Source organism: Talaromyces rugulosus, chromosome IV (genome assembly GCF_013368755.1).
Source record: "Talaromyces rugulosus chromosome IV, complete sequence".
NCBI classification, from domain to species: domain Eukaryota; kingdom Fungi; phylum Ascomycota; class Eurotiomycetes; order Eurotiales; family Trichocomaceae; genus Talaromyces; species Talaromyces rugulosus.
In genome coordinates this window covers 4,023,234-4,046,233 of record NC_049564.1, presented here as the reverse complement: position 1 = coordinate 4,046,233, position 23,000 = coordinate 4,023,234, and the positions used below count along the sequence as shown (strand labels likewise).

Here is a 23,000-nt window from a genome sequence, read left to right as displayed (position 1 = left end):
GACATTTACCCGAAACCAATTTGAAGGCAAAAAGTAGAGAGAAAAAAAAGCAAGCCAAACTGCAAGGACTATATTCTCTGCAGTGCTTTTTTCATGTGCCACGTCGTGCTCGTTTGCTTTCACTTCCAACTCGCATACCACGACCAGCGCCCTCTCCGTGACCGCCGTTGTCGTCACCAGGTCGGCCACGTTTGCGTGGAAATGTATTGCTGCCGCTTGCTGCGCCGCCGTCGCGATTGTTGTATTCTCTATCGCGATTCCCACCACGATGGCGGTCTCGGTCGCGAGGCTCCCCGCGGCCACCGCCGGTCCATCGACGTTCTTCGCCTGGCGGGCCCGGTGGAGGTGCATTATTATTGCTGCCTGTCGCAGAGGGAGGCCGGATACGACCATGAAGCTCATTGTTGCCAGGACCAGTATGATCGGGGGCACCATCGTCTCTGTTGTTGTTATTGTTGTTATTGTTGTCTCTTCGGTCTCGCTTCCTGTTATCGTCGCGACTCATTGTTCCGCGACGAGAACCTCCCGACTCTCTCGGTGCTGCTTGCGGATGTGTTTCTTCCTCGGCAGCATCGACTCCTCGACGGTTACGATCATGGTCGCGCTCGCGGTCTCGGTCGCGGCCTCTGCGATCATCCCTTCGATTGCCTCTTGGGGGAGCAGCCTCGTCTTCGCCGCGGGTCCGGTCTCGGTCGGGCGTGTTGATATTCGCATGTCGCCCGCCGCGCCTAGGTTCAGCATTGGCCTCGTCAGGTCCGTCGTTTCGTCGACCGCGGCCAGAGGAACGGTTATTGTTATTATCCTCCTCCTTGCCGCCGGGGAATAATTCAGGTCGTCCTTGAGGAGCTGGTCCTTCGTCGAATCCGCCGGCGGGAGGGCTTGCAGGTCGACTTCCTTGGAGAGATGAAGCATTGGCAGAACTAGCTTGTCTGCCTCTACCCCTGACGGACGTGCCCGGACTGCTTACATGTCGTTCTTGGGAACCGCCGGATTGCTGAAGCATGGTGTTCAGACCTGCGAATCGCTTGTCACTGCGGCTCCTATCACCTCCGGGTCCTGATGGCGGCCCACGAGTGGCAGGGGAGCCACCAGGAGTTCCATGAGAATTACGAGGACCGGAAGGAGCAGCTAGAGGGGCCTGGGCCCGACCGCCAGCAGGACTAGGCTCGTTCGGAAGGTTCTTGAGTCTATCAGGGTGGACTCCGCTAAGATCAACCTTATCTGAAGTCGGGGGCGGAGAAGTAGTAGGTTTAGGACCACGGCCAGTTGATCGATTAGAAGGTCCGGAAGGTGGTTGGCGTTCAGGAGCTCCACTAGGTGTTGTCGGTGTCGGTGGTAATGGTGGTGGCAAATTTGACACATTTCGTCCACGTGTATGGGCGCCTCTGCCTCGTGGGCCAGATGGAGTGTCGGTCGGTACTTCAGATTGACGATTCAGTCTTCCATGCGACATGTCAGGAGGAGGTCGAGCATCCCTGGCCTCGGACATATCCGAGCGGCTAGGCCTATCGCTACGCGGGCCGGTAGGGTAATCATCATGGCGATGGCTTCGACGATCATCTGGTCTCGCGGGGGATGAGGGTCGAGGCCTGCGATCTTCACGGTGGTCGCGGCGCTGCGTTTCTACCTCTATCAATGCCACACGGTCAGGATGTTCGCGCAAGAGGTCAGCTCGGTCCGGGTGCGGCAGTGGCTGCGACCCAGAACGCGGCCCGGCTCGAGGAAGCGAGTCTGGAGGGCGCAAGCGGCCGGCGCGGTCAGTCTCAGCCTCGCGAGGGGGGCCACCACGAGGACCTCGGTACTGGTCATCGGAACGGCCATGGCCTCGGGAATCGTGATCGAATAGGCGGTCACGTTCAGCATCACTATACCGTCCAGAGCGAGAGAATTCGGGGTGTCGTCCGTCTCGGCGATCATCGATCAAATCTGGCTGCCTGGGCGGACGAGCATCATGTCTATATCCACGAGGAAGATCGGGTTTGTTTGGTAGACTAGGCGGTGGTGGTAATCGAGATAGCTCCGGGCGCTTGGGTATATTTGCAGAGCGGTTCATATCAGGTGGTCTCGAGCCCTGTCGCGAATCGACTGGCGATGCTGTCCTGGCTTGGGTTCTCTCGGATGATTGTCGTTCCACATCCGACCTTTCGTCCCGAGAGACTTCGGAATCATCAACCCCTGCTGCTGCTAACGGCTGCTCAGAATCTTCGCCTGCAAGTTTATCCGCCTGTTGCGCAGGATCTCCTATCGAGGCGGATTCTGCAGGAGCATCACCCATCTTGGCATCCTCGATCTCACCGTCCTCCACCTCTAATTTGCCTGAAGCGGGACCATTTGAGGCACCGTTTGCTCTGATAGAAAGCCATTAGTCTTATTATGAATTGAAACAAGAAGGTAGTAAAAACTAACATGGAGGAAGCTGGAAGTTTGAATTCTGCGGCGCTTGCATTCAGCGGCTTCGGCGTAGTGGAATCAAGTCTTCCTGGGCGAGGTTTGGCCTTGTCACCAGCAACATTATCATTCTTTCATTATGGGTTAGTACTTATCTTTGAAGAGAGAAAGTTCTGACTCACGATCATGAATGCCTGGGGAAGTAGCCATTGCTTTTCCCTTCTGCTGAGATCTCCCTTTAATGATGCTGCCGGAATCTTCACGTCTTCTCGGTCGTCGTTGCTCAGAGAGTTGACGCATTGCAACATATCGCGGCCCATCCAGTTAACAGCCGGGAAGTTATTGGACACGGATTTCAAAACGCTGATACCATTCCGGATATGCATGTACTCCCCTCCATTGAAGCAAGTTTTTAATGCTCCAGCCAATAAGCGATGCCACTTATACAGTAGCCGGCGGAACATCTCAAAGTCAACAAAAGAAGTTGACTTGCCCTCGGAATCAACATTCATGGCGAACCCTGGCAGAGTTTTATTTGGACCCCATGCTTCCTTCTCGTAGAGTGTTTTGTCAGCGTGCCAGCGAGTCAAGTCACGTAGGATCTCATTGAGGAAGCGTCCAAGGTTATCGGCTTCTTTCGAGGTACATTGGAAAATGATCGCTGTGAGTCTGTGTTCTCGGAACAATTGGTCCAAAAGACCAACCGTGCGGAAGTTGGGCGTGCCTGAAGTATGCAAGAATTTCATGATCTTAAAACAGTAAAAAGAATCGATAGACGACAGCAAGAGGCGAGGTAGAAAGCATTGCTCTAAAAGAGCAAGATTGAGCGCTTCATATTTGCCTCGCATACCTGGGAACCAGTGATCTTTCTCCTTTTGCAATCTGCTCCGAGTCTGCTCGTAGGAGACAAGATGTTGCTTGTTCTCTTCCAGCAGGCGGTCTTGAAGCTCCTGGATTTGCTTCTTTTCTCTTTCCTTCCGCTGAGTGCCAGCCACGCTGACATCAGTCCTGTCGTTAGAGATGGAAGAAACTTTTCGTTTCTGTCTCTCCATCTCGTCTTCATATGCCTTGCCTGGAATGTGAACATCATAGACCGAAAGCTGCCAGAAAGTCACATAGAATGGCAACCCAACAGTTTGCCAGGCATTCGGGGGAAGAACGGGCTGGATTTCGTCCATCAATTTCTGCAAAATGGGATGCCAAGGTGCTACTTCAGGAGTGACGCCATTTGTATGACCGGGAGAAAGAGCCTTGTCTGCTGCGGCAGGTGACTTTTCCACCTCCATTTCACCCTCGGCTGTCGTGCTTTCATTTTGGTCGCTGGTCTCGTCCTCTGCCATTTCCACATCGCCATCAGCAGTCACACTTTTGATTTTCTTTGCTTGTCTAAGAGCTGGATTGTTCTCCTTGGCAACGCGATCGGCATCTGCAATCTGTTTGCACAGACCAGGCCGTGTAATCCAAAAGGCAATGTCTGGCTGGAGACCAAATTCACCAACAAGACTTGGCAAGCTAGGAACAAAAGAGTCAAATTCTTCAAAAGTAAGATTGCTTCGAAGCAAGTCTAGGTACTGTGTCAGAATTCGATGGATCTCGTCAAAGATGTTGCCTAGTAGTTTGAGCTCTGGACCGAGCTCTGGTTCCCTGTAAATACAGAGGAGGCGCTCTTGGGCGATAGCAATGAGCAATTGACCGGCCATTTTTGAGTCAATCAGCGCCTTCATCAATCGTTTCGATGTCGTTTTGGATTCGTGCCTCTTGTCGAGAAGCTGTAGCATGACTTGCGACTGCAATATGGCACCTCCTCCCATAGCTTGGATTTGTTGCTCATTGAAGTTTGTATCGGTAACAATTCCCGCCATAGAGCTAACCATACGTTCTAGGATAATAAGATCGGTCGAATTTTGTTGTCGTAGCTGATCGAGTACATATTGAAGAATTGGTGAGGGGTTTAGAACAGAGTAGCGTTTGAATGCTTTGCCAGTGAATGTTGACAGCGCGTTGAGCCACCTGCTAGTCAAGAGACCTCCTTGTTGAACACGGCTTCTCCCTTTTTGGCCCAAGTTGTTGATGAGGGCCCATACGAGGATATCGTATCCTAGATCGGTAAAGTAACGGGCACACTCGACGACGACGTCGATAAGGTTGTCGTACGACTCAATCTGCGTGATTTCGACATTGATAACGATGCCCGGGTTTGCATATGCTATTTCCGCCAATGCACGAGCCATGGCCTTAATGTTTGTCTTGCTCAACCGCTTCAGTGTGTCTCTGGTTTGTGCCGTGGCAAGCTCAAAGGCCGCCTTGATATCCGGCAGTCTAGATGTTTGCCCAGAGTGCCATTCGGCGTACATATTGTAGCGCACGGCCCTGGGGAAGTGACGAATAACACCAAATACCTCGTTGGCAACACCTGGGTTCTTCTTGGATAAGCTCAGGGCCGGAAGAAACAACCGTTTGCAAAAGTCCCTCCAGCGATTTCTGTTGGCCTCTGACGTATCTGTTTTCAAACTGTGTTGGGCGATTCGTGAAATTTTACTCATCAGCAGTGGATCTTGTCCGATTCTAAAACCGGAGACATTCAACAGGGAGGAAGTAAGTGCAAAGAAATCGTCGACGGTTTGGCAAACCGGTATCGTATCGGACCAGTGATCCCAGTAAAATCGGTAGCTAGTCCCTTCTTCACGGTCTTCTTTGTCTGGATGAGCCCACCGGAGTAGCTTGCGTGCCGGGACATCGGTGAGACGAACTTGGCCTTTGGGCACTCCAGATTGGTCGGTGCTAGGGACTCTGCGTGCTTCCCGAAGCTGCTCGCTCTCTTGCAAAGGGCGTATTGGGGTGTAAAGCTTGCTCAAACAATGATGGACTATACGGTGGATATATTCCGGAAGCTCTGGCATATCGATAAGCCAAGGAAATCGACTAAGCATAAAGAGGGCCTCGGGAATGGCACCAATAGTCAACAAGCTTTTCAGCAGATCAACTTTTTGTTCCCTAATTTCTGGCAAAGGTTCCTGATCGCCGGCTTCTTTTGCGGTAGTGACTTCGGAATCCTTTCCAGGGGTGCCAGAACGAGTGTCTGCCTCGCGTGAGCGAGAAAGAGGAGCAGGGAGAGTGTCATCAGAAAGAGCTCCAGCGAGCATCAGAGCGTTGATTCCTCCTCCTGGCCGGGCCTTCATTTCTCTCTCCATCTTTTCCTTTTTCAACTTCTCCTCCAGTTCGGGCATAGTGTCATCCTCGCGCCAAAGGTGTGGATAAAGGTCACGCAATGAGATAAACCCAATCTTAATGAGTAAAGCAGCAACCCATATGAGATTTTCTGGCAGATAGCCAGCCTCCCTTGCGGATGCCGAATAGAATCGAAGTTTAAACCCAAGAAGCTGAGCAGCAACGCGGTTACCTTTTGGTGGCAGTGTACCGGTTTGCTCGATCCATTTTTTCGTTTCAGATCCAAAGTCTGACTGATTGTTGGCATCTACAAGTGCGAGTTGTTGTTCATCGTCGGATAATGGACGCCGACCAATCTCATAAAAAGCGCGGATCCCGGTTTCTCGAACTCGATTCCAAAAAGCCTGGTCGCGTTCGTCGCGTAGCCGTGCAAAGTCTTCTTTTTTTTCGTCATCATAGCCAGTCCAGCCAGGAATAGCCCAGCTCGGCAAGCCTGAGTAGGGATCAGACTCATCTTCACGACGCAAGCGATCGCCCTTGGGCCACCACGAGCTAGCGCGCAGGAACCTGACAAAAAAGTGATATTTCTTGACCAGGACTGCAGCGAATACATCCAGAGTCACATCGAGTACTCGTCCCACATCCAAGTCAAAGGCTCCAATCATTGCCTTGACACGCTCAAACGTCTCTTCAACGATTTCACTGGATGGGGATTCAGAATTGCTCGTTGTGAAAAGTTCTGTGACTAGCTTGGAGTAGCCTTCTGACTCTTCACGAAGAAGATTGTAATTGGACTGTCGGTAGAGAATATTTGTTTGCTTTCGGATTCCAATGCGAGTAAAGGTTTCTCGAACAAGCCCCAATCCTTGCACCAGATTCGTGTCTAGCTCAAGCCGCAACAGCGCAGGGGAGATTCCCGTGGCGAAAACAAACGGCTTCAAGGCATCGTTCGATGTGTCGTGTTCATCAACAAGTATAGACAAAGTATTCAAAAAGAGCGATGAGATGTCATCCTTATCGGCCTCCTCCTGTTCTCCATTCGCAATGATCTGTCGCACAGTAGATCCGGCCTCTGACGGGTCGAGCCTCTTCAGTAAAATGGATCGGATTAGCTCCTGGAATATACATCCCAAATTGATTGTGTCGCGCGAATTGCGGGCGGCTATTCCCTGGTCGATGACTTTCTGTTTGCCGCTCTGTTTCCAGCCTGCGACAACATCTTTCGTGACGTATTCGTAAACGTAGAACGAGTCTTGTTGACTATTCTGAGCCGCATCTGTTCGACGAACAGGAAGAGTCGCATCGGTAGCGATATTGGAATTCGCTTTGGCCTTCGCCGCGCCTCCGCTCTCCGTTTGCTGCGGCTGTGAATCGGGGGTTGCTGAAGGCATAGGGGTATCTTGGGCAGCACTCTGCGAACGACCAGGGTTTGTTGCTCTGCCACCTCTGTTACCTTGTCTACCGCCTCGCGGGCTTGGAGATGGAGGTTGGTTATTGTGTTGCGCAAGATTCAGATTGCCAGGTCGATGGGGAGATGGCCTCTGACCACCGTCGTGATGTCCAGAATCGCCGGACCAGGACCTGTCGCCTCGTTTCCGTTTGCCTGCACCACTAGGTGGCATCGCGAAGAGTCGTGATGAAAATCCGACCGACTAACGTGCGAAAATTTTCAGTTTTCGCAGCTCGGACACGAGCGACTGAGGGAGGTGTCTTGGATCTGATTGCGAGGGAAAAAAAGAGTGACAAAGAGTCAGTCAGGTCCTACATTTAGAGACAATGGTAAATTGGAAACAATGAAAAAAGACATACCACGCAAAACATTTCATGTCGAAAAGGAAAAGGAAAAGCACAAGACAAAGGAAGCAATCGCCGTCCCAGTGTCAATAAGGCCGGAGAAGAAGCTTGTCCACCTTGCCTGATGGAACGAGCCGCCTAGCCCAACGTCGCGTCTAGCGCCACGGTTGACCGCCCGCGCTTAATCCGGTGCCGCGCCATACAACAATAGCCACGGCTGAATAGGCTCCACGCTCACGAGTAGTTTTTCAATAGTGTTTTTGCAAATTGTCTATATATTCTGAGGTATTGTTGCTGGAAAACAATAGGACTACAATAATCCCCACTTTGGCTACGTCGTGACAATAATAATTGAGTACTTGTATGGTAGATCTTTTTTGAATATTTAAAAAAAAAAAAAAACAAGCTAAGTTGATACACTATTTAAGAATGGCCATCCGTTGAGAATAATAGCCTCGAATGAATATTCGATGGAGAGCAGTTGGATGCTTCGAAGATTGAGTGGCAGGCCGGATGAACCAGAGTGAACGAGTCAGTTAAGTGCTCGTTTTCTAACCCTCATCAGTTGAAGATGATACCACCAGTTGTCGAATCCAGATTTTCGACGAAATGAATTGTGTTGTTCCTCCTGTTATCGGCGCTGGGCGCAATCCCAAATGACCGGGATTTTTTCTTAAAAAAAGAGGCTGAAGCTTTCCGGTAAAAACTGCCTAAAGTAGTGTGGGATACGCAGTTGTAAGAGGATCACGCTGGTTTTATCTACCACGCAGTGATGTCCTCGACCTCTGCTTCTCCAAAGGTACTATTCTTCGTTATTTGGCCAACACCGTCAGGGACAGCAGCGCCGTCGGCATCGGGAGTTGACATGATGTCTGGTAGAACTTCGCGGAAAAACTCTAGTATGTAGCGATTGACCTGTTCAAACTGGAGGAGGAACGCATCGTGGCCTTCAGGGCTGTCGATGGTCTTTAGACGCGAATCTGAGATGCCAGCGGCGACTTCCTTCTGCTCCTCAAACGTGAATAAACCATCACTCTCGATACCCATGACCAAGGCAGGCTGTTCGATTTGCGCCAATGCGTCTTGAACAGGGGTGGCCGAGTCGGGACTTGCTCGGTGACGAGAAATGTCATGCGTGTCGAGCTTGCGAGTAATTGCAATATAGCAATTACTATCAAACCTGGTCACGAACTTTTCTCCCTGGTACCGAAGATAGGACTGTGCAGAAAAATAGGTCGTCGGGCGAACACGCTTAGTAAACGTAGTGGTACCATTAAACTGGGGGTCTGTAAATTCGATTTCGGCATTGTTTTCAGTAGGGTTCGGCGAGTTGCACTGGCTGGGAGGCTGGGAAGAACGGGTGCTCTTATGACCATCATTGTGGACAACCCAATGCTCGTTCGAAGGAGGGGACGGTGGCTTGATGGCACCGTTAATGTTCTGTCTCTTGGACGGATCAGGAACATTTCTGCCAAATCGTGATTCAAAAGAATTGCGGCTTCGATAGGTCAAAAGAGCTGACATGCGAGCCGCACCAAGACCTGTGGCGGGAGGATCGTCAAATGTATAGTAGCCATCTTCGTACTTGGGGTCGCTATAGATAGACTGCCGCTGGGCTTCACCCCAGCTAATGCACCACGCAGAGTGACGCGCAGATGTTGCTATTGGCACAATAGCGCGTACATACTCCTTTCCAAAGTAGGCATATTCAAGCGTCAGCATCCCTCCCATTGAGCCTCCGACAACGGCAGCAATCTGCGTGACACCCAGATCGTCCAGAACCAATCTGTGGATTCTACAAGATGTCAGTACAATCCAAAGTCTTCCGTCTAGAAATTAAGGGGAAAAAACTTACCTCACATCGTCGCGGACCGTTGTCAATGGGAATTCGGGCCCATATCGACCTTTGGTAGGGTCTCCGTCTTTATCAGTCACAGCGCTAGCACTACCATAAGGACTGCCGAGACTGTTCAAACAGATGACAAAAAACCGTGTAACATCAAACGCTTGGCCTGGGCCTCCCAGAAGAGGTCCCCACCAGTCAGCGACATCAGCGCTGCCGCTCAATGCATGGCAAATAACCAGAGCATTATCCCCCTTTGGAGACAAATTCCCGCGACTGGTATATGCAATGGGTACATTGTATAGAGTAACTCCTGATTCAAGAGTGAAAGATGGGACAATCGCGATTTCTTGATTGGTGATGAGTTGAGAAAACGGGTTTTCAGGTTGTGATGCGACCCTCTCTACGGGATTTAGTAGCTGTCCAAAGAAATGAGGGGGGGAAGAATGGAAGGGTTTCACTGACGGTACTTTTGAGCGCTTCCCGCGCTCTGGCTCGTTTGGTCGGTCATTTCTGGCCGAATTTCTAAATTCCTCTGTGTAATGGAGTGAATTCAATGGTGTTCAGTTGATGGAAACAGGACAAGGAAGAACTGTACGACTTCTGGAGAAGAATCATCCATATTCTCCGGCGGGGTGAGTGAGTCACCCCGATCGGCCAATCGAGGCTCGTGGTCTTAGCCCGGATATGCCGAAAACCGGAGCGGGCCGGTGAGTTTATCCGGTGACACGTGATTATATTTTACAAGGCTGCAAGGACTCGGAGGACTTTTGACGTTCCACTCACGAAAGAATCTTGATTTTAGATTGCTCGACTGTCAAAAGTTGCGAGGAAAGGCTTTCATTGCTATATAAAACGTTCGGACCATTCAGGGGGTCTCAGAGACCCTATACACCAGCTTCTCGGCACTATATTTGCCCTCTTTCAAGATATTAAGCCCATCAATGACTCCCTCCAGCCCATTCGGCCGCACGCTCACAGGATGAGGCCGAACTCTGCCAGCTGCAAGCAGGGTTCGTGCTATGTCCCACCACTTTATCTGGAAATCGGCATGTTTTTGGTTGTCGGTAAAAAGCTTGCCGCCCTTGGTAAAATCCTCGCCAGTGCCGCGGTAAGCCAGAGTGGCAGTGTATGTGACATCGTCACGAGGGAATTTGGGTCCTAGAATCGTTCCGTACCGAGCGCCTGGCTCAGACGTGAGAGCTTGAGCGCAGATTTCGGCGGCTTCGGGAGTGCTGACACAGTCCCAGGCGTATTTCAGTCCGTTCTTGGTGTATTCCTTGATCTTTTTGCCGCACTCCGGGTCGTTGTAGTCGAAAACTTCCACGGCGCCGAGGCTTTTCACAAGTTCAAAGTTTTTGGGCGAGCATGTAGTGATAACAGAGTATCCCGAGCTGTTGGAAGAAGATCAACACAATATCCGACTATAGATGGGTTTGAATACGTACGCCCCGGCAAACTGAATGCCCAAGGTCCCAGTTGCCGTACTTCCGCCGTAGATGAGCAGAGGCTCAGGCGTCTTGATTGGGTTTGAAGGCAAAGCCAGCTCGAGTCCGTAGCCCGGCTCATACAATCCCTGGCCTACAGTAGAAACACCGCAGCCCAAGGTGGCAGCCTGCTCCGTCGTTAAACTGTCCGGGACCTTAGTCGACATACTCTCTTTGGCGACAATATACTCGGCAAAGGCGCCATCCTCCAACTGTGAGATATTGCAGCCATGCACAAACCCGGCGACGTGGTCACCTTTCTCAAAGGGCTTGGATACATTGGGACCAACTTCCTCGACGATGCCGGAGTAGTCAACTCCCACTAGAGCGCCGTCTTCGATAGAGTTGGAAGTGTACCCCTTCCAATCCGTAGGGTTCAGAGCCACAGCAGTGGTCTTTACGAGAATATAGCCATCCCGAAGCTTGGGAATAGGTCGGTCTGAGACGAGGACTGCCTGTTTCGGGCTTTTGGTAACAACGGCTTTCATCGTGGGGCACTTTGACACTGATTGCGGGGGTTGTGTAGAAGGAGGAGAACAAGGGCAAAGCACACTACCATAAATATGAAGTGTACATGTATATATATACGGGATACAGGTGACAAGGAAGTAGGATGTGCAGCTTTTATAGATTATGAGATCGGAACGGCGTTAATTGACGCTGCTTTGAAATCGGATCCGCGTATATGTTCATGTATTTGGTTGGCCCACACTTATCGGGCGGGGCATCGAACACCATTAATGAGTTGATGCCGTGAATCCGTGATTAATAATTCAACAATTTCAGATATAGAACAATGCCAGGTGTCTAAATCTAGAGGACGTTAGATTTTGGGCCCTTTTCCCATCCCTACACGGATTGCACATCAGAATCAAATCATGAACAGTATTATCACAGCCCTCATTAATAAGGTATAACATAAACCGAACCCCAAAGACATCGCCATTTGCAAATACTTTTCGTGATAGTAGTATAAAAAGAAAAATCCTTAGCGCGCCCCCCTGCCTCGCCACGAACCTCGACCAGGGCGTCTGCCACCGCGGTTGCGAGGCAAACCGTACTCTGGACCACCGTCAACGAAGACATCGACGTCCTCAAAAGTAATGCGCCGCATGTCATCTCCGCTGGGCTGCCGATGTTGGGAGCCTCGCCGCGACAATGTAGCAAACCGTTCTAGACGCGTGTCAACTACATCGCGAGACACGGGAAGATAATATATCTTCGGCTTAGTCGTGGTGGATAAGAAGCGATCATCAAGGGCTTTGAATCCTTCGCCGCCCCTCTGTCGCGATGCTGGCGGCGGCTGCGACCCTGAAGGTTGACTATGGCGCCGCGGGCCTGCGTCAATGCTTTGGCGAGGAGCAAGGGGAGGTCCAGTGGTGGTACCACGATATTCTTGTAGAGAAGCCTCGAACCCATTTTCGGTCTGTTCGTAGACAACTTCCCAACGCGGGCCAGCCCGACCTTGAGATGCCGATTCCTGCTCCGTCTTAATCCAGTCACTCACTTTGTCTTCCGGGATAAAATCAGCCCACAGTGGTTTGCGATCGCGTTCATTGGGCCAAGGGACACCATGGACCCTCGACCTCACCTGAGATGCGGCGGATACGCTTTTAAAGAGAGCAAAGCAGTGGGTCCTGATCGGATCAAGGAAGAAGTCCAAGAGGACTTCGAAGTCATTGTCAGAGGAGGCTAACGATGTTAGGTGCCGTTTTAAACTGGCAGGCTGCAATGGCCTCATCAATTCCCGAATGTATATAGCAGACGTAGCCGGGTGTAGCGCAGGTTCCACCTCGCGCTCATCTGGTTGAGCAGACAGTCTGGGGGACGGCGTTCGCTTTCTCTTCTTGTTCGGGGGAAGCAAATCCTTAAATCTATGATCCCGTCGTTCAGGCGAACCATCATGTTTTTTCTCCGGCCTTGAATCGGACGGCTGTTGTGTGTATTCGCCCTTTTCTTCAGTTGTTTCCATTTCGGCTCGTGATTGCGGAATCGCGGGTTCGGCAGCAGGAGTAACAGTGGCGGATAACCGGTCCTCCTTGAGGACGACTTCCGGGTTTTCATTGTCTACCTTGGATTTCTTGACAGTCTCTTCTGAGGGAGGTGGGCTGCGACTTCGTCGTTTGCGTTTGCGCTTCTCAATTTCAGGCTCTGAGGGCGTAGATGAAAAAGGCTCCGCAGCCACAGGCACTTCGGCAGCAGGCTCAGTAGTCGGAAGCTCGCTTTTCTCTCGGCTTTCGGAATCCTGAGGTTCTGTCGAACCATTTATTTCCTGTTCTTTTGCTTGTGAATCTAGCGCTACGGGCTGCTCGGCTTGCGGCTGTTCGTCGCGTTTGTCTGGTTGATCCGCTTCTGGGACATTATCCTCCGGTTTGGACACTGTCTGAGAATCTAACGTAGCTTGATCGTGATCCGACTTTTGCGGACTGGGAGCGTCCTGTGTGGGAAGAGCTTCGGCTGCGGGTTGCGGCGGCGCTGCAGTTTCTCCTTCTTTGGACTTTGCCTCGTCAGCACCCCCACCATCTTCCTTTTTCTGCTCGCTAGGTGGCTGCGGTGCCGCAACTTCGTCGGATACAGGCTCGTCTTGCGCCTCGGAATCTAGCTCAGTGAGCTTGTTGACAAAGTCTAGCTTGAGCTTTAGCCCTGTTTGCGGCACGCCGCGGCGCTTAAGCTCTGCCTTGAGCTCGGTCACTTTCCATTTGTTATAATCGGCCATCGGGACGCGATGTTCGTTGAATGCCGTTGGACATTGGTTTTTGGATGCTTGTGGTTTGAGGGGCTGGCGCGCGTGGTCAGTCAGGCAAGCAGGACAGACATGCAGCATGTTTGAGGATCGCGCCTCGCGACTGCAGTTGCGATGCTCGGTTTGCGCCGCTAGTCCCAGTGCGGCTAGTCCAACGCCTTGTTCAGGGAGCTAACCCATAGCGGCTAGTCTCTTGTGGGGTGAGCTCCGTTGATCGTCTGGGCCAATCACAAGCAAGAGACTCATTGTACATGCTCAGTACTCCGTATACAAATTATAAAAATGACTGTTGAGTATGAGAGACCACTCAATGCAGCAAGGAATGCAATTAAAATGCCGACAGTGTCGATGTTTGTTTACGTATATGACAGCAAGCCCACAAAGAGGGGCTCCGTACCGTGGAACCGTCGACTATATTTAGCATCGGGGCTTGACTCTTACTTTTGGATCCGTTTGGTCCATATATTGCTCGCATTTTTACGTATATGAAGTTGTGAAGCGATTGTACACGAATACGATATCATGCCAACGCGAACTCGCCGATCGGCCAGCCACAGCCGATGATCCATCCTGGCAGTGCACGCCTCGGGTCAACCGGATTGTCTGACACTAAACAGTCAAGGAGGCTTGGCGTGTGACGGCCACCTCATCGCCTCAGGCCTCGTCTTTCCTTACGTCGCTGCCTACGGGCTGACTCGTCTGGACGTTGGGCTTGGGATTCCCCGCTTCCAAACAAGGCTTGCTTTGCGATAAAGTGTGTGTAAACTGCGTCAAGTGTATCGTGATACGGGCAGCGCTAGTCTTCACAGGGTTTAGCGCTTCACGCGTGGCTTGGCGCCAGGCACTGGCTCAGCTTTTGCTCGTTTTAGTTTCACGTTGCGCCCCCCCGGCAAGTGGCTGTCCACTTCCTTCTCTTTATTTATCTCTCGAGGTTCTGTTCGTCTCCTGTGGTCTTCTCGTCCGTTTCTGCTCCTCTAGAAGTACCATCCACAGGCGACGATGATGTTACTTCCCTTCGAACGTCGAATGTCCATATCATGGACCAGCTGCAACACCACGTTGGAAGACGACTCCAGTATGCAACTTCCTGGGCGCCAACCCTGCGATCTTTTCTTGGCTGACCACTCTTGCTCTAGTATCCGAGGCCCCTCTGTGGCATAATGGCCTCACCTTCCATCGCCTAGGTCTGATTCTTTGCGCCGCCTTTGGCCTGGTCGCAGTATGCTGCTCCGTCTTTCTCATGCTCGCCCATGCCACGCATTACAGTAAACCGCGCGAGCAACGACAGTGCGTCATCTACCCAGCGTTGGCACTGATACACTTCAAGACTGCTAACTTAATACTTACCAGCATCATTCGAATCCTCTTCATGGTCCCGATCTATTCTGTGGCCTCGTTCCTGTGCTTTCTCTACTACCGCAAGTCCGTGTATTTCGAAGTCCTCTGCGAATGCTACGAAGCCTTTGCAATTGCCGCGTTCTTTACCCTGCTTTGCCATTACATCGCACCTGATCTACACTCCCAAAAGGACTACTTCCGTGGCATCCGCCCGAAGCCCTGGCTCTGGCCGCTGAACTGGTTCGCTAAATGCTGCGGCGGTGACCGTGGGTGCTGGAGGACACCGCGAAGCGGGTTGACCTGGTTCAATGTGAGTCAAAAGTGACAATCTATGGAAAGAAATTGTCACACGATGACTAACGTCGACCCTGTTAGGTTATTTGGATTGCGATCTTCCAATATTGTGTTATTCGCGTTACCATGACCATTGTCGCCGTCATCACCGAGGCGTTTGGCCGATACTGTGAAGCGTCTTTGAGTCCCGCATATTCGCATATTTGGGTAGGTGCACCATGTTCCAAAAAATGATGCTACATAGTAATAGACTGACTGTCCCGCCTTTAGACCTTGGTCATCGAGTCCGTTGCCGTCTCGATTGCTATGTACTGCTTGATTCAATTCTATGTCCAAATCCGCCAAGATGTAGCACAACACTCGCCTTTCTTGAAGATCTTGTCCATCAAACTCGTCATTTTCCTCTCTTTCTGGCAAACTGTATATATTGCCCTTAAGTCCTGCTCAGAATTTTATACTGACATATTTCTAGACCGTGATTTCTTTCCTGACTTCGTCCGGTGCCATGAAGCCGTCCGAAAAGGTGGAAAACCAGGATATCAAAATTGGTATTCCTAACCTTCTGATCTGCCTGGAAATGTCCATTTTCGCCGTCTTGCATTTCTGGGCTTTCCCGTGGCAGCCCTACCGACTGAAGAACCAGCAAGCTTCGGAAGATGCTGAAGTTATGAACGGGAAAATCGAGTACCATGGCGGTACTATGGGAATTAAAGCGCTTGTGGACGCATTCAATCCGTGGGATTTGGTAAAGGCCGTTGGGCGTGGTTTCCGATGGCTGTTTGTTGGTGTCAAAACTCGCACTCAGGACCCCAGCTACATGGGTCAAGAAGGATCGACCTTCTCGCTCAAGAATTCAGACGTACCAAGTCCGCACACTTCCACGCCAGAACCCAACGCCACGGCCTACAAAGGTGCAGAGCCAGCCGACATTGCTCGTTACGGGGCATCTGGGGAGGAAGGCCAGGAGTTATTATCACATGCTCAGTCGAATCCAACTTCATATCACCACCCGACGCCGAGCGACACCGAAATTGGAGTGGCTCATTCTTATTATGATGAAGAATCCCAGGGTCGGTATTACAACCAAAGATACGACGATTCGCCGCCACCAACACATGCCCTTGCACCAGCTGAGCCTCGGCCGATTTCCCCCCAGGCATACCATCCTTACAATCCATACAACGCGCAACACAGTCCACCATAACTATAACAACCTTTTTGTTTTTTGTTTCCCTACACGACATGTATAATACCAACGCCATATGACATAATATCACCCGCCATAGCCAACAACCTGATAAGCGAACGAAAACAAAAATCATCTCTCGCCGCGAAAACACCCGCTACATCGATGATTCAACAAGCAAACATGACGATGAAAATGATGATTCCTTTTTGCTTTTTCTTATCCTCTTATTTTCTTCCGTGGCTAGCAGTTATGACCATGCCAGCTTGTGTGACTTGACTATTCATCTTCCTATTTATTTAGACCTCTGAGATGACGAGTATATCTCTTGCATTTCTTTCTTTTTTTCCTCTTCATTTTCATTTCTACCTTTTTGGGGCCTTATATCCCCGTGTTATTTGCATTTTTGGTGATATCCCAAGCGCTTTTTTTTGAAACTTGGTTGGTGTTAATTCCCTCTATTTATGACGTTTCATAAATTTCATAAAATTTGAAACTTTCATCTTTTCACATGAACAGACATTACAGCAGTAGCACTATTTCAGTCTTTTTTCGGGGGGGTAGTTTATTTCATTAGGGCAGGTATTATCAACATGAATCAATGCTCAAAAGTACTCAGCATCCGACATGTCTACGATAGCTAAATAAAGATATGAAATTTCATGTAACTAAAGTCTCGCATACTTTTCAAATGTTGACGCTCCACCAACAAACAGCAAGAACCTCGAAAACGCCACTAACCTGCTTGCATAATATTGTATTCTATGAGACCATTGAGGGAGAAAAATAGAAAAATAAAAGAAAAAAGAGGCATGACAAAAAGTTCGTTACATCACCTGGAGCCCTCCATTGGTAATATTAGCAAACACGCTTTCACGATCCTCGTCAAATCTCGAATGTAAAGCTAAATGAGCCTTGCGTCCTCCAGCCGCGGCACCACTTTGTTTGCCGCTTTCTGTAATCATTGATTTCTTGCCCAGCTCGCGCATGTGTTGGACGTTGTCACCTAGCTGGCCGAGAAGGGAGATCAAAGCAACGTCGTTTTTCTGTGCGAGGGTCTCGATGGCGAATGCGTTTGCGTCTTGTGGCCTAAGAAGCGAGAGGCCCGAAATCAGAGATGAGATGTTGCGGAGAATTGGGTAGGACTTTGTGCTTGTTATGTCTGTTTGCTCCGTATTATCGTTATCCAGGGACGCCGACTGAAAGTTCTCGAGGAAGGATCTAATAAGGTGTATTCGAGACTCAAGTGTCTTGACGGCATTGAGACGAGTCGAGAGACTTGCGATGACTGTACATTAAAATTAGTAAAGATTTCTTTTTTATTTGTTAACATGGGCAACACTTACGATCTTCGTCTTCTGGCGACAGTGCCGCCGACTCCTCGTCCTCCTTCTCATCCCGGGGGTTTTTCTTGGCTTTTTTCTTTCTGTTCGCATCTGCTTCTTCGGAACTTATCTTTGTTGACTCTGAGGGCGCTTTGATGGCCATGGCGTTACCGCCGCCTCGAGCGACAAAGTCGACACTTATCATCTCAGCATCACTGGTTTCTATCGAGTATGGCAGCTCGCGGAACCGAATGTGTATTCCCTGTTCTTCGCCATCCAGTTGCATGGCCCTATCTGCGTCAACAGCATTATCTCCTTCAAATATACTCTCGTATATCGTCAAAGGCAGTTTGGCGCCACTTTCGGAATCCGGTCCTATCTGAGAAGGGTGGAAGGCAAGGAAAACGGCAGATTCGTTGTAGTCTTTAAGCACTTGTCGGTGAATGCCAAGCTGAGATGGAGAAGGCCCAGAGGGAGGAGTAATGGTAAACCATCCGACTAAGTCGAGCATCGGGGACTTATGGACATCCTTGACTGTTTCAATATAGATTTTAGTATGAATCCTAAATAATAGAAAATCTGGTGTATCGTACACTGCTGTAATCTGTCTGCAAACCACGCCGAATGGAGAAGGGTTTCGTCATTGTCGCCCTTTTTGGTATGACACTCGAAGGCATACTCCAAGCTGATCTGTTGTGATTCTTGCTGCCCTAGGAGCGCACCGACGATAGGACCCTGCTGCTGTCGGGCTGCATGTCTTGTAGCATAGTCGGATATGGTGAGGAGGACCAGAGGATGGAGGGCGACAGAGAGGCCCGAGTCCGAGGGCTTTGTCGAGATCAACGGGTTCTCTGGATGACTAGGCATGGTCTCTACCGAGCCAAAGGCAACAATTTAACCAGATTTCAAATTATTCAACCAACGACAAAATAGCCCTGCAGGTGTTCAGTTGAAGATGTCGTGACTGGGTGTGAACAAAGATAATAGATAGAAAGATAGATAGAAAGATGCAGCTGCCAGAAACAATGCGGAGAAGACGGTCCCGCTTTGGCTGTTTGCATTGTTTGCATGCGAGCTCCCCGCACTTCTAAGCAACAATTCTGTGTCTCTTTTCCTCCAACACAGCAAACTGTCTTCTGAATCTCCATCGTCGCCTGATAGCGGGCAGCAGGTCATCATGGCTATTCCCTCGTCCTACGAGGCAGTGACGAAAAACCTCGAGGCTATCCTCGCGGATCCGGCAACTCCCTTCGACGTGCCCGCCATGGAGAAGCTGAAGCTGGAAATCACGCGAAATACAGACGCCTCCGTACCAGCATCTATTATCACACAAATCTCCCAAGTTCTTCCTATCTTGCAAGAGGATCCTACCCCGCTGACAACTCTTGGCATTAAAGCAATGGCATTCCTTACTTTCTCCGATATCCAAGCTGTGGACCCGCCGGTCAATTTGATCGCCGGAATCAAGGCACCTTCACCGCCGATAAATCTACTTGCATTATCTCTGCTTGCTAAAGCGAACGGATCTACCGGTGATGCAGCTATAATTGCTGGAAACTCAGAGTTGGTTGCCACTTTAGTGGAAGTATGGCTCTCAACCTCGACGACAGAGATTGCCCAGGCCGCATTCGATGTTTTGTGGTCCTTGCTGGAGGTCGATCATGCGAACAACGAGGATGCTGAAAACTATCCCTCAAACACGGGGGGACAAGGCTTACTATGGAGAAGACTGTTTAGCGACAAAAGCGTCTATGGCCTCTTCTTCTCCCTAACTAGTCTTGTCAGCGATGACCAAGCTGGGCAACTATCGAAGCGAGAAAAGTCCGTTGCGCAAGGTCGACTTCTAGAGTTCATAGCAAAGGCTGGGACACTACGATGGGATCTCATATCAAATTCTCATTTCCCGGAAATTGAGTCCAAATACCAAAGCCACAGTTTGCTTCACTTTGCCGCCTGTCGAATGATCGACACTAGCGATGTTCTGATGCACATGACGCTGCTGGATTTCATTCGGAATTTTATCCAGATCCAGGCTCCAGGTCCAAATATCTCCCGACGCGACCCCTCGGCGTCCCAGTTTTCCTCGCGTGCTCTCGACTTCTTGGTCAAGGAAAACCTACATCAGAAGATCCTTGGATTCTATCTAGACTCGTCACAGGTTGACCCCATTGATATTACGTTTCTAGATAGCCCTATCACCGCCTATGTGGCCCAGTATTCACAACTTTACCCGAATCATCTCTTACAGAATCCACGAGAAGTCCTTGACCGCATACTGGCTCGAATTCACCGGTCCTTCTCCATCCCATCAGCGCAATGGGCACATGGGCAAGTTCCGACGGGAGATCTTGCCGTTTTAGCCTCTTTGCCGCGGGTTATGCTTGTCGAAGCCAACAGAAGATCTCTAAATCCACTGCAGGCTGTTCCCTCAAGTCCTCCAAATAAAGACAGTCTCAGTACCTTAGCGAGGATTTTCCACGGCCCACCACGAAATTCCGGGGGAGAGCCATCTGACAATATACACAAGGAAGCAACTGCAGCGCGCGTTCTTTATTTTGCATATCTCAATGACCATGCGAATTTTTGGAAAGATGTCGCCGCTTCTGCAGATGTTGTTGCTATGCCGGACGTAGCTCTTGCCGCTATCGCCTTGATCAGAGCCGTTGTTACTGCAAACTGGAACACTCTGTCCACTGAACAGGCTGGTCTGATTAATGCTAACTCGGCATTCACACTTCCTTCTGAGCCCGAATTGACTTCCAATGGTCCTGGGTTACTCCCGACTTCTGGGTCATGGGCTATCCTGACACCTCCGGCGCTGACGACCGTTCTTCCCTACCTATTCAAGCCACCATTGACATATAACAATTTTGTCGCCGGTGGGGCAGGAGATTTGGAGAGCGTAGTCTGGAGAATAGCAACGGCCAAGTATGATACGCTCGTAGAATTCCACGCTGCTCTGAAAAATTCTGCTATTCAGGAAGATGGGTCTGAAGATATTATCAAGACCCTAGAGCAGCGGATTCGTGATGGTCCCCAAGGACCTGCGATCCAAGTCGGCAGCCGCGTCGAGGCGTTGGAGTTATAGAATAAATCTCATGGTAATAAAGGTTGCAAAATTGATGCCACTTGACTAGATTATACCAAAGTTTCCTCCACTCTGCCACTGTTTGGTATCTAGACAAGAGAGATTAAAGGTAGGATAAAATAAAATAAGACCTCATTCAGCCTGTGTATAATCACTAGACTGCTCCCACACATACTCATAACGGCCTTTATCATCCAGCTCCCCCATAAACATCAACTCCATCTTCCTCTCGGGCCCGTCTCCCACGAGCACCGAGCACATCACGCGTGCCGCAATCCGGTTTTCCTCTTGCACAAAGAACTTGACTGAAGTCGCCCATTTCTTGCACACAGTGCGAAATAAGGTAATTTTCTCAACGGCTCGCTCGAAATCAGTGCGGTCGCCGCCGGCCTGGTGACGAAGGTAGTTGGGGCTCATGGTGCGCTCGCACCAGGAACGGGCGGTCGCAGGATCGCCAATAAAGGCACCGTCGAGCCATTCTTTGAAGTCTTCTGCGGATATTTTCTTGACGGTTGTCATGGTGGGTGAAATGTTGGTTGTTTGGGGGAGGGCAGAAGTATATCGAGTGAGGAGTTCTTGTCTTTTCCAGCGGGATAGATTAGATTATTTGCTTTGGTCAATTATGTAGACGATTGTGCACAGTTTGACTTGGGGGCTGCTCTGCATTATATAATTGAACTGAAACCAGGAAGAGAAACGAAGAAACATTGGAAAATAGTGGAAAATATTGGTGCGTGGTTCATTCTTAGTCGAGGCGGTTAAGGTTATGGTTTAGAGACAACCAATCAGATACCCTGGCCATTCAATATACATATCGCTTGAATTTGATTGACATGAGCTAAATGTTTACTGGGGGCCATAAACATGTGCTCCGACATTAGCTTAATTTTTATTAGTAAGTAGCTTCATAATCGTCATAATTGAAGCTTTATAGGTTGCATTTGTATACATTATTACATTGGTATGCATGTTAGTCTCCAGGACATTCTTGCGTTTGCTACCAAGCCAACCAAGTCGCTATCCTAGTGTTTTCTCACAGCTTGCACTTGCACCTGCAATATAAATTTGATTTAACTAGTTTGCATAATATCTAACACATCACTGTACTAATTCCAAGCGTATAGTTGCCCAAAGGGGTTTAGCTCAAATGCCGAATCGGGCTAAAGGCGGTGAGTGTCGCATCGCAACTTTTTTTCTTTAATTCGGAGCGGAGAATGCAAAGTGGCATGGCATCACAACCCAAAATCCTTCCTCATGATCTGAGACCCGCTTCACCTTTTTTCGAGTTGTGCTGAAATTCTCGGAAACGAACCCAGTATCAAAAAATGTCTGACTAGTGAAAAAATACAACAGCTGCTTCTGACAAATCTCTCATCAGCAATGTCTCGCGGAGGAATGAGGGGTGGCGGTGGTGGCAGGAAGCCATTGCCACCTGGCACAGAACTCAACTGGGAAAAGGCGCCAGGCGAGAAACCAGACACGGCTCCGACGGAGCTGTTCCCAGTACATTCACGAAAATGCCTGCCACAAAAAAGGTTTCGGGACTGACAGGTTCTGCTAGGAATACGAGCTTCCTCGAGCGGGTATATTGCAGATACGCGAACGAGGCGAGGTTGACCATTATCGGGCTCTAAGAGAGAATTTCCACAATGGGCCCTATTATGCGGTAGTCAACGCCGCCAGCACCACAGCCAAAAAAGGCACCAAAGAGAGAGCCCAGTTTGACCCGTTCCATGGCATGGAGTCATACAGTACACGGTATCAGAAGAGGAAGAGGACGATACCGAACATCAGCGATAGAGAATATAGTGCGGCCCTCAATTTTTCCTCTATTGTTGGAATCGATGAGGCTAACACACTTGGTCTTTGATCTAGTCGTCAACTTCTTCCCCCGTGAGATGTGGCCTATCGTTCAACCAAACTACAGACCAGACAAATCAAATGCTGCATTCGGAGTGAGACAAAGGTTTGGACAGATTGAAGATGACGAGGAAGCCGAGGAGGAAAACGATGAGGAAGGGCAACCTTCTAAGCGACAAAAGGGAGAAAACGACGATGACGAAGCGGACGATGAAGACAACGAAGACGACGAGGCGTTACAAGACGATGACTTTTCAGAAGACGATGACGAGATGGGTGGTGATTACAACGCAGAGCAATACTTTGATGGTGGCGATGATGAAGGCGACGGAGATGGGTTTGGCGATGGCGGCGGTGGCGGTGGAGGAGGAGACGATGACTATTACTAGATTGTCTCTCTGCATTCTACGAAAGATACCCAAGCATATTCACATCTGGCGCCATGAGAGTTCACACCACATTCTTAGCGTTTACGAGTCCATGACT

The 23,000-nt window shown here is 49.9% G+C and overlaps 8 protein-coding genes across 8 annotated transcripts; 3 read left to right on the top strand and 5 right to left on the bottom strand.

The window, feature by feature from the left end:
- Positions 1-91: 91 nt before the first annotated feature.
- On the bottom strand, positions 92-7,178 carry TRUGW13939_08105 (uncharacterized protein; the record flags this gene model as incomplete). The annotated part of the gene is made up of 3 exons (XM_035491241.1): positions 92-2,348; positions 2,407-2,519; positions 2,571-7,178. 3 exons carry the CDS (start codon positions 7,176-7,178, stop codon positions 92-94), a joined length of 6,978 nt encoding a protein of 2,325 aa, XP_035347134.1.
- Positions 7,179-8,109: 931 nt separating this feature from the next.
- Positions 8,110-11,168, bottom strand: TRUGW13939_08104 (uncharacterized protein; the record flags this gene model as incomplete). Its single annotated transcript, XM_035491240.1, has 4 exons — positions 8,110-9,145; positions 9,206-9,612; positions 10,173-10,587; positions 10,642-11,168. 4 exons carry the CDS (start codon positions 11,166-11,168, stop codon positions 8,110-8,112), a joined length of 2,385 nt encoding a protein of 794 aa, XP_035347133.1.
- A 500-nt stretch (positions 11,169-11,668) lies between these two features.
- TRUGW13939_08103 (uncharacterized protein) lies at positions 11,669-13,396 on the bottom strand (the record flags this gene model as incomplete). The annotated part of the gene is made up of 1 exon (XM_035491239.1): positions 11,669-13,396. The coding sequence occupies one exon, from the start codon at positions 13,394-13,396 to the stop codon at positions 11,669-11,671; it is 1,728 nt and encodes a 575-aa protein (XP_035347132.1).
- A 1,026-nt stretch (positions 13,397-14,422) lies between these two features.
- On the top strand, positions 14,423-16,259 carry TRUGW13939_08102 (uncharacterized protein; the record flags this gene model as incomplete). The annotated part of the gene is made up of 6 exons (XM_035491238.1): positions 14,423-14,498; positions 14,560-14,710; positions 14,774-15,071; positions 15,137-15,262; positions 15,326-15,475; positions 15,528-16,259. 6 exons carry the CDS (start codon positions 14,423-14,425, stop codon positions 16,257-16,259), a joined length of 1,533 nt encoding a protein of 510 aa, XP_035347131.1.
- Positions 16,260-17,068: 809 nt separating this feature from the next.
- On the bottom strand, positions 17,069-18,433 carry TRUGW13939_08101 (uncharacterized protein; the record flags this gene model as incomplete). The annotated part of the gene is made up of 3 exons (XM_035491237.1): positions 17,069-17,529; positions 17,588-18,100; positions 18,160-18,433. The coding sequence occupies 3 exons, from the start codon at positions 18,431-18,433 to the stop codon at positions 17,069-17,071; spliced, it is 1,248 nt and encodes a 415-aa protein (XP_035347130.1).
- A 310-nt stretch (positions 18,434-18,743) lies between these two features.
- Positions 18,744-20,654, top strand: TRUGW13939_08100 (uncharacterized protein; the record flags this gene model as incomplete). Its single annotated transcript, XM_035491236.1, has 1 exon — positions 18,744-20,654. The coding sequence occupies one exon, from the start codon at positions 18,744-18,746 to the stop codon at positions 20,652-20,654; it is 1,911 nt and encodes a 636-aa protein (XP_035347129.1).
- Positions 20,655-20,786: 132 nt separating this feature from the next.
- Positions 20,787-21,173, bottom strand: TRUGW13939_08099 (uncharacterized protein; the record flags this gene model as incomplete). The annotated part of the gene is made up of 1 exon (XM_035491235.1): positions 20,787-21,173. One exon carries the CDS (start codon positions 21,171-21,173, stop codon positions 20,787-20,789), a length of 387 nt encoding a protein of 128 aa, XP_035347128.1.
- An 861-nt stretch (positions 21,174-22,034) lies between these two features.
- TRUGW13939_08098 (uncharacterized protein) lies at positions 22,035-22,903 on the top strand (the record flags this gene model as incomplete). Its single annotated transcript, XM_035491234.1, has 3 exons — positions 22,035-22,157; positions 22,216-22,462; positions 22,530-22,903. 3 exons carry the CDS (start codon positions 22,035-22,037, stop codon positions 22,901-22,903), a joined length of 744 nt encoding a protein of 247 aa, XP_035347127.1.
- Positions 22,904-23,000: the final 97 nt, after the last annotated feature.